Source organism: Entelurus aequoreus, linkage group LG19 (assembly GCF_033978785.1).
Source record: "Entelurus aequoreus isolate RoL-2023_Sb linkage group LG19, RoL_Eaeq_v1.1, whole genome shotgun sequence".
NCBI lineage: Eukaryota > Metazoa > Chordata > Actinopteri > Syngnathiformes > Syngnathidae > Entelurus > Entelurus aequoreus.
This window is the reverse complement of record NC_084749.1, coordinates 26,888,721-26,902,180: the sequence shown is the minus strand read 5'-3', so window position 1 is coordinate 26,902,180 and position 13,460 is coordinate 26,888,721. Positions and strand designations below refer to the sequence as shown.

General features: G+C 36.4%; 2 protein-coding genes across 11 annotated transcripts in view; one reads left to right on the top strand and one right to left on the bottom strand.

The window, feature by feature from the left end:
• The window catches only part of mcoln3b (mucolipin TRP cation channel 3b), a 48,953-nt gene that overhangs the window by 3,940 nt on the left and 31,553 nt on the right, over positions 1-13,460 (top strand). The gene's annotated exons all lie outside the window — the stretch shown is intronic.
• The window catches only part of dnai3 (dynein axonemal intermediate chain 3), a 66,746-nt gene that overhangs the window by 42,470 nt on the left and 10,816 nt on the right, over positions 1-13,460 (bottom strand). For 9 of the 10 annotated variants that reach the window (XR_009822037.1, XM_062028181.1, XM_062028182.1 and 6 more), the window contains 10 exons: positions 12,680-12,796; positions 11,759-11,955; positions 11,420-11,523; positions 10,744-10,833; positions 10,573-10,662; positions 7,734-7,853; positions 7,172-7,245; positions 6,116-6,266; positions 5,698-5,788; positions 1,532-1,644 (listed from right to left, as the gene is read on the bottom strand). Coding sequence is in view for 9 of the 10 variants with exons in the window: in XM_062028181.1 (XP_061884165.1) it covers positions 1,532-1,644; positions 5,698-5,788; positions 6,116-6,266; positions 7,172-7,245; positions 7,734-7,853; positions 10,573-10,662; positions 10,744-10,833; positions 11,420-11,523; positions 11,759-11,955; positions 12,680-12,796 (1,147 nt within the window). In the remaining variant the exon portion in view is untranslated. The remainder of the gene's footprint in view (positions 1-1,531; positions 1,645-5,697; positions 5,789-6,115; positions 6,267-7,171; positions 7,246-7,733; positions 7,854-10,572; positions 10,663-10,743; positions 10,834-11,419; positions 11,524-11,758; positions 11,956-12,679; positions 12,797-13,460) is intronic. The other variant, XM_062028185.1, reaches the window with a different exon arrangement.

Here is a 13,460-nt window from a genome sequence, read left to right as displayed (position 1 = left end):
CAATGCTCTTGGCGACCTTTGGGGGTATTGGAGACTTTTTTGTTTCTTGGAGACACGCAGCAGTACTGTCCTCAACGAGCTCTGAGCCTCTTCCCCGTTCCAAAGCACTTGCAGCGGTTATTATTTGCAGTCTGGACATCTGTACCTACTACCTACTTTGCAATATTTTTGCAAAGACTTTAAAAGTCTACGCTGAATTTTTACTATACTTTTTGTCACTAAGTGTTGAGCAAATCAATGACTTGCAGTTCAAAAAACGTTTAAGCATATATTATTTATGCAAGCAATTAATAACCGGTAATTAATCATAGTAATCACATACACACACATATATATATGTATACTATTTACAGTATATATACATACACAAACACATATATTTTTTAACCTTTAGGGCTCCCCTCAAGTTTGGTCCTGGGGACCAGTCATAAAAATGTTATATATAATGTTATAAATAAGTCTTTTTTTTTCCTTTTTCCAATGCTTAAAACACTAGGTCAACTTGAGGTCTATCTGTCAATATACATTTTTTTTTAATGCTTTAGTCAAACCTGTTTTTTATGGCAAAAACAAAAATGTGCAATATTTCCACTAAAAAAATTAAACGTGGAACATTTGATGTGAAGTAATTGGACAATAATTCATAACACCATTGATTCATTATTATTTTTTGCGCAATGACCACTAAAATTCTTGTGGATCTATAAAGGACAGTAAAAAAACAAGTCATACATTTTCTTTCCTTTCAACACTTAAGTCTTTAGCTCAACTTCAGATCTGTCGATTATAAGTTTTTATTATTTGTCATGCTTTTTGTCAAAGAAAACTTTTTTATGCCAAACACAGAAACAATTGTGATGTATCATGTTGTAATAAACTTAAACGATAAACCATAAGTACTTGGAGCCTTAAATAGGTCAATAATTCATAGCAACATTGATTTGATTCATTATTTTTTTTAGCAATGATAGCTTTAAAATAAAAATAAAACATATTGCACAGCAGCTTTGTTATTAGAGTCAACATTGCAACTTTTACTTGTTACATTTCCTGTTTGCTCTTTTATTCAATTTTTTTTTTTTTTTGTAATAGTATTTTTTATTATATGTCCTGGGCCGTTAAAAAATAGCTGTCGGCCGCAAATGGACAACACTTTGCACTTTGTACAACCCAGCACTAGTTAATGAAGAAGCAGTGAAGGATGGAACAAGGTGGAACTAAAGAATACAAATTAATAATGTGGAACCGGTGTGCTGGCCAGACAAGGAACACAGGGTTTATTTGCCGCAAAAACACTGAGACTAAACGGGAAATACTACTAAAACAAGACAGGAAATGAGATCAAACAGGAAAATAAAGAACCAAAAAAGTCCAAACTGTCATGTAAGAATCATGACATAGAGACAGCATTCACACAATGAGGTTCATTTTGCCAATCACATAAGATCACTTTGGACAAAAGAAAGTTATTGCCCCAAAAAATTATCATCAAAGACAGCTACACTGAGGATGAATATTCAGGAATGTTTACCCTTGTTCCAATATAAATCTTGGTATTTACATCTTCCAGAGCTGCAAGGCCTTTGCCTGAGGGCACTTGTAGTTGGCTGTAGTCTGGAATTTCTCCAGGGTCTTCAGCAATTTCTTGATAAATTAAAACATATGTTAAAATGTCAGAAAAACAAGCCATGTTTCACCTTTTAACGTTTAGTATTTTGTAAAATGTAATTTAGCAAGAAAACATTGAAGAGGGACATAAAACTACATACATTTCTGAATTTTGCTAGGTAATCTTACCTGGTGAGAAAATGTTTGTGAGGAGAGGAAAGTTAAGAGGTAATGGTGATAGCAACAGTGGTATGATGTAGCCAAGTGGATGATAATGTGAATATGATGGGACAGCTCTCCATTACAAAAGCCAAAAAGTCTGAGACAAGACAGGACTGTTCAATTACTCCATTGCTGTTGCCTTGACAGTTCCTTTTACTGTACTCAACTAGATTGGTTCTTGAAAGTCCGAAAGTCCGATTGCATTACTTAATCTCATATCTTCCCAATCTACTTCCCTTGGTTGTGACGCTGGTACAGATCTTACAATAGCCCCTCAATTACTGTAATAGATTGGTTCTTGAAAGAATGATCGCATTACCTAATCTCATATCTTCCCAATCTACTTCCCCTGGTTGTGACGCTTTTACAGATCGTACAATAGCCCCTCAATTACTCTAAGCAGTGGAAAGGCCTTCTCAGCTGGCCTACACAGTATTAGAAGCCCATTTACTGTACCTACATTTAGGCTCAATTGGACTACCCCTTCTCCCCCTTTTTTTTACCCTCCTTAAAAGCCACTGTCTTAGGACTTGCACATTTTGTAGATATGCGAGTATATCTTGGATGGATCAAAGTTACATCCAAATCGCAGACATTGTTTACATTTTCAAGGGACACAACACCTGGTGTCGGCAGTGCTGTTTTCAGTGATCAAACTCTTTGTTCGGCGGCCAAATTTTTGGTGAATCACTAGCCAGTAGTGTGCAAATAATTGGCTATGTATATAATTGTTTCTTCCTTGGACTAAACCACACTTTATCTACTAAGCTTCATGAGAAAGCTTTTGAAAATAGGCTGGTGAATATATAGCCCCCTTTGACAGATGTAGTATTTAATACTTAACATAAAAAATTCTCAAGATGACTGACTTTATTTTGAAAATTGATCAGATGTTGATACAGCCATAGTACTTACATCTGTGTAATCCTGGTCACAACTAAAAGTGGCGAACATACCCTTTTCCTGGCTAACAAAAGCTAGCTCGCCTGCAGGTTAGCCGACCACTCCTGACGATGTTGAACTGTTCTGGAAATGTCCCCCATGAAATGTATTTGTAGGAAAAGTCTGACACCAGGGTTTCCCGTATGTAACTGATTGTGCTGCGACACCACAGCAAAATTGAAGCCACAGAGGCTGTTGTTTACGTTAAAACAAACTAAACTAGACAGACCCCAATCTGTGAGAGTGGGCAACAACACCTCCAGTGCCCTCTCCCTGAGCACCGGCTCCCCCCAGGGCTGCGTCCTGAGTCCGCTGCTGTTCACGTTGATGACTCATGACTGCTGCGCCAGGTCCGCTACTAACCACATTGTGAAGTATGCGGACGACACGACTGTAGTGGGCCTCATCCGTGACAACAACGACATGAACTACAGGGAGGAGGTGAAACATCTGGTTGACTGGTGCAGAACCAACAACCTGGTCCTGAATGTCAACAAGACCAAGGAGATCATCGTTGACTTCAGGAAGCACCAGTCCAGCCATGCTCCACTCTACATCAACGGCACAGCGGTGGAGATAGTAATCAGCACCAAGTTCCTGGGGGTGCAGATAACTGACAATATAACCTGGTCCCTACACACCGGAGCTCTTGTAAAAAGAGCTCAGCAGCGCATGCACTTTTTGCGTCGGATGAAAAGAGCACAGCTCCCTCCCCCCATTCTCACCACATTCTACAGAGGCACTATAGAGAGCCTGCTGACCAACAGCATCTCTGTCTGGACTGGAGCATGCAATGCCTCAGACTGGAAGTCTCTCCAGAGAGTGGTGAGGACGGCGGAAAAGATCATCAGGACTCCTCTTCCTCCTATCCAGGAGATCGCAAAAAGCCGCTGCCTGACCAAGGCTCAGAAAATCTGCAAAGACTCCTCCCACCCCCACCAAGGACTGTTTTCACTGCTGGACTCTACAAAGAGGTCCTGCAGCCTCCGAAGCAGAACCTCCGGGTTCTGTTAACAGCTTCTTCCCTCAGGCCGTAAGACTCTTAAACGCATCATAATAAAATGATCCCCTCAACTCCCCCCAAAATGGATTAACTCGCTGGAATAAAAAAGACAGTATAACATAAATCCATAAACGTGGACGCATGTGAAAAAGTGCAATATATTTATCTGTACAGTAATCTATTTATTTATTTATTTATTTATATATATTTATTTATTTTATATATATATATATATATATATATATATATATATATATATATATATATATATATATATATATATATATATATATATATATATATATATATTATATATATATATTATTTATATATATTCATTTATTTATATATGCACCTTATTGCTTTTTTTATCCTGCACTACCATGAGCTTATGTAACAAAATTTCGTTCTTATCTGTGCTGTAAAGTTCAAATTTGAATGACAATAAAAAGGAAGTCTAAGTCTAAGTCTAACTAATATAACATAATGTAGCCTCCAGAAGAAGTCAAAAGTCTGACGCTATTTTTAGCTTTCATTGCCAATCTTATAATAACAACCAGCCCAATTCCAACGGGTACTCCCTCCCGTGCAAACACTTTTGTCACTGTCACTAAGTGACAGTGACAAAAGTGTAGACACACAACAAAAGTGCAGACACACAACAACACTATCTCCATTTTTGGCCAATCCCCTATGAGGCACGGATGGTGTGTTCACGATCATGGGAACAATGAACATCAAATCTAAACCACACACACTTAAAACATTACCACCAGCAGGTCATTACAGTATGAAGGTATATATACATAGCCAATTATTTGCGCACACTTAAGTGACTTCACAAATTTGGCAGCAACAAGAGTTTGATCACTAAACAGCTCTGCCCAAAACCGGGTGTTGTTCCCTTCAAAATTCAGATAACTCTACTCAAGATACTTACATCAGATCCTACAGCTATCTACAAATTGTGCAATCCAATCCATGCTTATTATACCTCATCACTAGCAATGACCTGCTAGTGGTACTAAGTAAGTGTGTGTGGTTTAGATTTGATGTTCATTGTGCAGCGGCCCCCGCAACCCCAAAGGGAATAAGCGGTAGAAAATGGATGGATGGATGGATGTTCCCATGATCGCGAACACACCGTCCTTGCCTAAAAGGGGATTGGCCAAAAATGAGAGTGTGTCTGGGGAAGCTCAGAGACAAAACTGTTTGCACGGGAGGGAATACCCGTTGGAATTGGGCCGGTTGTTATTATAAAAAGATTGGCAATGAAAGCTAAAAGTAGTGTCAGACTTTTGACTTCTTATGGAGGCTACATTACGTTATATTAGTTTAGTTTTTTTTAAACGTAAACAACAGCCTTTTTGGCTTCAATTTTGCTGTGGCGGTGCAGCACAACAGTTACATACAGGAAACCTTGGTGTCAGATTTTTCCTACAAATACATTTCATGGCCGACATTTCCAGAAGAGTTCGACATCGTCAGGATTGGTCGGCTAACCCGCAGGCGAGCTAGCTTTTCTTAGCCAGGAAAAGGGTATGTTCGCCACTTTTAGTTGTGACCAGGATTACACAGATGTAAATACTATGGCTGTATCAACATCTGATCAATTTCCAAAATAAAGTCAGTCATCTTGAGTATTTTTTATGTTAAGTATTAAATACTGCACCTGTCAAAGGGGGCTATATATTCACCAGCCTATTTTCAAAAGCTTTCTAATGAAGCTTAGTAGATAAGGTGTGGTGTAGTCCAAGGAAGAAACAATTAGATTGTTGATGATCAATGGTGCAGATCCATACAGCAAATAGTTGTTTTTAATGTCAATGAAAAGGTTATGGACATTACACCCACCTGTGCAAAATCTGCATGTTTGACATGATACAAATAAATGAATCTGCCAGAAATTTAGAAACCATTACCTGGGATCGTAGTGTTATTACTGGTATAGTAGTCAAGGCTGAATCTTAAAGGGGCATATTCACCACCGCGCTCCATGTGTACTAAAGATACCTAAAACATAAGAGGAAATGTCTATGTGACAAAAATTACTTATTAAAAATAAAGCACCTTCAATCAATTTCTTGCGAGTAAGGCATACAACCATTGAATACACCAACTGGGACTTTGTTGTTATTGCACTTGAAAAAAAATGTTAAAAAATACTTTCAGGTATATGAATGTGAATAAAATGTTTGAGTTGAGCATATATACCTATTGAAGTAAAAAAATAAATAAAAAAAAGTCCAGTTGGCTGACGATAAGAAAGTCGAACGACATTTTTGCTAATACACATTAGTATTCCATAAATGAGTAATAAATAATCGCCTGATCTCGTACCTTGAACAAGGGTTTCCATGTCTTATCCAAATGTTTGAAAGGGTTGTTGTCACTGTAATTTGCCATTTGCGGCTCAGAATCACTCTGCTTCTTGTCTGATGCTGTCTGGCGTAGCTGTTTTGGCATTCGTATATCCCAGAACATAAAAGATCTTTCAAAAAGATGACAAAGGAGCAGTTACATATATGTTACATAACTGAATTATCATAACTGGAAAAAACTGAACAAAAACAAATTCACAAAATTTTAGTATCTATATATTAAAGGTATTACTATCATTCAACAAAATATTAACAATGTGTTACCCAAACCAAATTTGACAGCAGTAAACATTCACTTTATCAACAAAGACTGGCAAAATAAAATGTCGTACTTATTACTGTAATGTTATACCATAATGTCTCTAACATCATTGCAAAGCCTGTTTACAATTGAAAGTCATTTTTAAACTTTGGAATTGGTCTCCTGTAACTACATAGTTTTGCTTTAAATGTAACATAAATATGACATGGTATTGTTCAGTCTATAATTTCATAAATGTTACGTATATACACGTTTGTGTCAATTCTTACCGCTGTATTAATTTGTTTCTGCATTTATTCATCCTTAATATGTAATTTAATTTATTCTCTGTCAAAAACAGCAACTACAGAGTTGTTCAAACTCACTCTAGCATCTTAAGTGCAGGAAACGATGAAAAAACAGAAGGCAAAACGCGGGGAAAAGTGCACTGTGAAAGACAGACAAGGCTAAAATTGCAAGACGCATAAATCAACAACATAAAATGGCAATGACCGTTCAACTGATGACGCTGGGCATTAGAAACTTTCTGATTAGCAATCACCGACAAGTGAGCCACCTACGTGCTAATCAGAAACAGGGGAGGAACGAGCGCTCAAAGGTCGGTACAGGAACAGGAAATTAAACGAACCAAGAAGAGTATAAATATACACCAAAGCAATGAAATAACAAAACATTACTCTCTTTTTGGACATGTCTTCTTTTCTTTTATTATTTATTGCTTCATATTTATCAGAATATTTTTTGACAACTTACCCATCAGGAGAGCAGGTAATGAGCTGAACAGAAATATTGTATTTGTTCTCCACTGGCATGCCTTGTGCAGTTACCTAAGAAGAGCACAATCAGTGTTACAAAATCAACAACATGCAGTGTGTGAAATAATTTTAGAAATGGTGACAGTCTGCATGTCGCACCTCTGTGTATTTGTTGGAGGCCAAATTATATCAAATTGGCCACAATACTTTAAGGTCAACAGATGCAGACCAAACCAAAGTGTTATTAAAGTAATGTAAGGCTTGTATTATTTGATAAACACTAACCCAATGCATCCAACTGGGAAACAATTAGCTAATTAGCTAATATTGCGGGACTATATAATACAATACATGAGTAGCATATTTACACACAACAGAGCACCTAAATCTGAACAAGTTAGCATTGATTATTAGAAAATATCAAGCCAACTACAGTATCTAAACACATCCCTAAAGACAGGCTGGTCAAGAACCAAATCCTTCAAAACCAGAATGTGGTCAGGTACAGTAAATACATACAGTCTCTCCCGGTCACGTACAGTACACTACATGTCTCATACCTCAAATGTTTGAGGCAGCCAGTGGACGTCTGTAATTGGTCCCGTGTGGCTGTTCTCCACTCCAGACATTGCACTGTAGCGCACAATAGGGACTTTATTCTCTTTGTTATCTTCAAGGTCCTGCAGTAGAGATAAATAGGAATACATTCTGTGCCTACATTAATTATGAATATGCATGTCATCCCACCCATGTGCTACACCCTTGTTTCAATTATTTAAGGCAGGAATGGAAAATTGAAGTATTTAAAAAGGAATTGCACTTTTTTTGGAATTTTGCCTACCGTTCATAATCATGACGACGGATCTGTTTTGTTTTTTTAATGCATTCTAACTTGTAAATAAAGATAAATAAACGTCTGCTTACTAGGGAGCTAATAGGAGGTCTTCTATTCTGCCCATAAAACCCAATAAATAACCATCCAAAAAGCGCCAACAATACTCCATTTACAGTTCGTGACTTGAATATTAACCAAGTATTAGTGATATTATTATAAGGACTAATGCAGACAGACTACTTATTAGCTATTTATAGCGGCGCCATGATCACAAACTTGTGTGCCTATATTGATATCATCAAGTTGTAAGCTGCTTTCTCGCTTCCTTGCTTTTGGAAGTTTATTGTAGATCATAAATTATGCCTCTCACCTGGATTGTAGAGGGATGAGGACGTATTCCGACAAGTTGGTAAACTTTTGAGAGCTAATTTTGACCCGGAAATGGCAAAGACAACATGAAAAGATGCTTGAAATTTATAAAATAGAATAGAATAGAATAGAATAGAAAGGACTTTATTGATCCCTGGGGGAAATTCAGCACCACAGTTCGCTCACAATAAACAATAAACACTTAGGTATTTTTTACATGTGAATAATATAAATACAGTCTATTATACAGCATTATTCACATGTGAATAATATAAATACAGTCTTTTATACAGCATTATTCACATGTGAATAATATAATATTATGCGTGTATTGATGCAGTGTATTCTTAAAATGATCAAAATACGTAAATATAAATGTAATGACAAATTACCACATTACATATATACTTACAGTGTCTATATAAAACCTTAATGGATGTGTTTGGCTGTTTTTTAAGAGCTTGTATATGCAGAATAGAGTGACTCCCACAGGCTCTTTTGTAAGCAGACTTTTGATTGCATTTATTTGCTATTTAGAATGCGTAGAAAAAAAAGAAAAACATATGTGTTCTTGTCTTACATAAGCATTGTAAATGATAGGCAAAAATTTTTTAAAATGTGCAGTTCCCCTTTAACTTCATTTTATGACAAACGACCACAGCTTCCTGTAACTTTCCACACCACTCAATAATAAATGAAATAAAGTTTTGTTTACACCACAAATAGAGAATCTGATTTGCCTGTGTGTTATCTTAAGGGGAAACCTGTGGCGGTAGGTGGGGGTGGAGGGAAGTGGGTCTACATAACAGCTGGAGTGTGTGAGCTGAAGCTGTTAGCTTTGGGAAATGAAGAGTAAACAAAGGTAGAAAGAGAATAGATGTAGCCACAAAGAGAGGGAGTGGGGAGAGAGATGGAGAAAGCTGGTCCACTGTAAGGACAATAAAACACACAAAGCAAATGTGGGCAGATGTGTCTGTTTAAATAAAGCAGCCAAAGTAAAAGTGGTACACTGCAAAAAGTCAGTGTTCAAAAACAAGAAATAAAAATACAAACATTAGGGGAATTTTACTTGAACTAGGCAAAATCATCTGCCAAAAGAACAAGAAAATTTGGCTTGTCAAGACTTTCCAAAACAAGTAAAATTAGCTAACCTCAATGAACCCAAAAATACCTTAAAATAAGTATATTCTCACTAATAACAAGTGCACTTTTCTTGGTAGAAAAAACAAATATGAGACCCTTTCTCTCAATATGTTGAAAAATATTCTTAAATTAAGTAAATGCTAGTGCCATTATCTTGACATAATGATATGCGCTCGGCATTACATTTCTTGCATTTTCCCATCGATAAAATGACATCATCGCGCCAAGTGTGTGCTCTTTCAGTCAATTAGTGCGCAAGGAATATATATATAATTTTTTTTTTAATTGTAATTTTGAAGAATTTATTTGAATGTGAATGAACTATTTCTGTTCAAAATTGTTTGAAATATCACAAGTTAAATGTTTAAATATTAACTGTCAGTTTACTGTACTGTGCCAACTGTACTACTATATGAGTACGTATTTTCTATTGTTTCATTGAAAATAAAACAGCAAAGTCCATTTGGCTGTCATCTGTTTTAATTATGAGACAATTGTGTCAAAGTCATGATTTTTTATTTCATGCTTGAAATAAGAAATGATTACTTTAAAAAAGTAGTTTAATACTTGTGAGTGTTGATGACACAGCTTTGCAACAGTTGATATTCTAGTTTCAAGCATGTTTTACTCAATATAGGTCATCAAATCTCAGCAACAAGCTGTAATATCTTACTGAGATCATTTAGGACCAAAACCCTTAAAACAAGTGAAAGACTAACATAAAATCTGCTTCGTTAGAAAAATTATCTTATCAGACAGAAAATAAGCAAATATCACCCTTATTTGAGATATTTAATTTTACTTAGATTTCAGTTTTTGCAGTGTAGTGGAAGCCATACATTGAGAGACAGAGCTGTTTTACCATTTGGAATGTTTCAGCGGAGTATTTGGTGTTTAAAAGACTTGTCCAAATTCATCTCCAGAGACAACCCTTGGAACTAATATTTCTGTTTCTCCTAAGTCACACTAAATACTATACCTTTGCATTATCATACTATAACATCATTGCAGAACACCATGCTGCTTATTAGTGGCAGGATATGGGTACTCACCAGCACGCCAGTTTTGACAGATTCATGTTTAGCACCATGTGTGACCGGCATCAAACATGCGACGTAAGCAGATATTTCCCACAACACGATCTAAAGCAAACACACAGTTTGTTACTGTATTATGCTTTGGTTTAACAAAATATACCACACAATTGAAGAAAAAATAAGCACCTGGCCGTTCGAACAGCCACCAACAATAATATTTGGATCAGAGGGGCAGAACTCAAAGGTAAGAATGTCATCTGGGCACTCCAGCAGTATCTACAACACAGGATACATTCAAACAAGGCTTTTTCATGTACATTAGTTTGCAGTTAATCTTTTTTAATTTAAAAAAAACTAATAAAAATACAAGATTCTAGCTTGAAGGAGGATCTGGAGGCAGTACGGACGTAATACAGAGCTGCTATTATTCAGCATCCTGTTGAAATACTTAGATGATGATAGTATTAATAATAGCAGCTGCACTACTGATAAACAAATATTTGTGTATTTTATAATATAGAAATCATTGTGGTGTCTTTTACAACTTGTGCTAATTTGATACAAGATTCAGCTGGAGATAAAATCCGAGCCATACATGGATTCCGAGAAGACATTAATAATGTTGAACTTGCTTTACTTTAGAAGGATTTGGTTGCACTCTTTGACAAACCCAGATAATGATCAAACATCTGTGATCAATCAATACAAGTCTCACATTTTGCCACAAAGCAAACCAAGCGCTTACAAGATTATATGGATTATGCAAAAAATAAATCAAAAAGTAAAATTTGTATTTAATAAACATGCAGTGTTTCAAATAAATAAAACAAACTTTCACTTCACAAAAGGTCATTTGCCATACTTTGATATGAGTGGGGTCAGAGAAGCTGTAAAACCCTATGAGAGGTCCTTTGGACATGGTCCACTGCTGCTTTTTCTTCTCTGCCAACGTTACAGCTATTACACCTAGAATATCAAAAACATGAACTTTAATCAAACGCAATTGAGTCCCAAAAATATTATTATAAATATTCACTAAAGAGTATATTTAATAAACTGCACAGGGCTCGGTATTAAGATACTGGATCAATGTTTCTCGCTGTCATTGAATGAGGATAACTTGTTAATTGACAATTGACATGTTTTATATTATTATGGTAAGAACATTTGTAATAAGACTGGTGCCTTGACTGAGCTTTACCATGGATGGTGGGATGCCAATGCATGCAGCTGATCCCCTTGTCCTGGGTGTACTTGTTGTCTGTAAAGGCCTGATAAAGCATCAAAACATCAGACAGCTTCCCAGTCCACTCAAAGTCCTCGTGGTCTGTCCCCAAAGCCATCCAGTCATCTTTAAACACATTCATAATATCCTCTTGCTGAAGAGCATGCAGAACCCTACAAAAAGGAATATGTTTTTAGAAGCTGTGGTTTGTGGTCCACAAAAAACAGAACATACAGGGCCTTCTATGGTCAGCACAAAGACACACAACCTAAAATACTTGAAACAACAACATACATCCAGTAATGTATTGAATAGTTTTGTGAAACTCTTATGCTGATTCAGCTGTCATAAAGAATGGATCCCTTGAGTTGGCTTTTAGTCCTATTTATTAGAACGGTTTGATCAGTAGATGGTACTCAGGACACTGTAGACCAGGGGTCGGGAACCTTTTTGGCTGAGAGAGCCATGAAAGCCAAATATTTTAAAATGTATTTCCGTGAGAGCCATATAATATTTTTTTAACACTGAATACAACTAAATGCATGCATTTTTAAATAATACCAACATTTTTAGAGTACAATAAGTCTCTTATTCTTTTTAATAACATTGTTATTCTGAAGCTAACCAATAATAAATAAAATACTTCTTACCAATAATGCGACTTCTTGAACAGGTGCGGTACAAAATGGATGAATGGATTAAAATCCATGAGAATGTTTTATATTTTGAACATTATTTTTAACACTGTGATTACCAGCTGAATTATTCATTACTTATCATGTTAAGCAATGTCAGCTAAGATTTATCTGAGAGCCAGATGCAGTCATCAAAAGAGCCACATCTGGCTCTAGAGCCATAGGTTCCCTACCCCTGCTGTAGACTAATAATATGCTTTACCTGTTGGCCACCGTATTGCAGAAATCATTTATGCTTTTTGGATCCAGAGTCTTTTCCTTTTCCTTTTCGTTCAATTCTCCTGGTGTGTACTGTGTACAGCTATTCTTCATATACTTCCTAGAAAGTTCAGAAATATACCATTACCAAGGATGCTTCTGCAGTGTAATGAAGACAAAAGAAACAATTGTTTAGCTTCTTCCCACCGCCAAAGCACTTGAGATTACATTTTTTTTTTAAATTGTAACAGTTTTTCTTAATGTGTATGACATTTTTATTCATGTAACTGTAACCTTTACTTGCCAGATGTTTTTTAATCTCAATGGAACTTTCCTGGTTAACTAAAGGTTAAATAGAAATAAAATAAATAAAAAGACATGCACCTGGGGATATGCTAATTAGCAACACTAAATTGGCCCTAGTTTTTGAATGTGAACATTGGCCCTGCGATGAGTTGGCAACTTGTCCAGGGTGTACACTGCCTTCTGCCCAAGTGCAGCTGGATAGGCTCCTCCCACAACCCTGAGAGGGACACGCGGTAGAAAATGGATGTATGAAACTGATGTGTGAGACTTGTTATACTGATTGCACGTGGTGGCTTAGTGGTTAGCACCATAGCCTCAGTCTTGAGATTTTGGGTCAAATCCCTTTTGGAATATTTCTATGTTCTGAGTTTATATTTTGCCCCGAGCGTGGCTTTTCTGCAGTAACTCTGGCATCCTACCACATACCAAAAACATGCATGTTATGTTACTCAAAAATCCACAGTAAATTGCTGATAGGT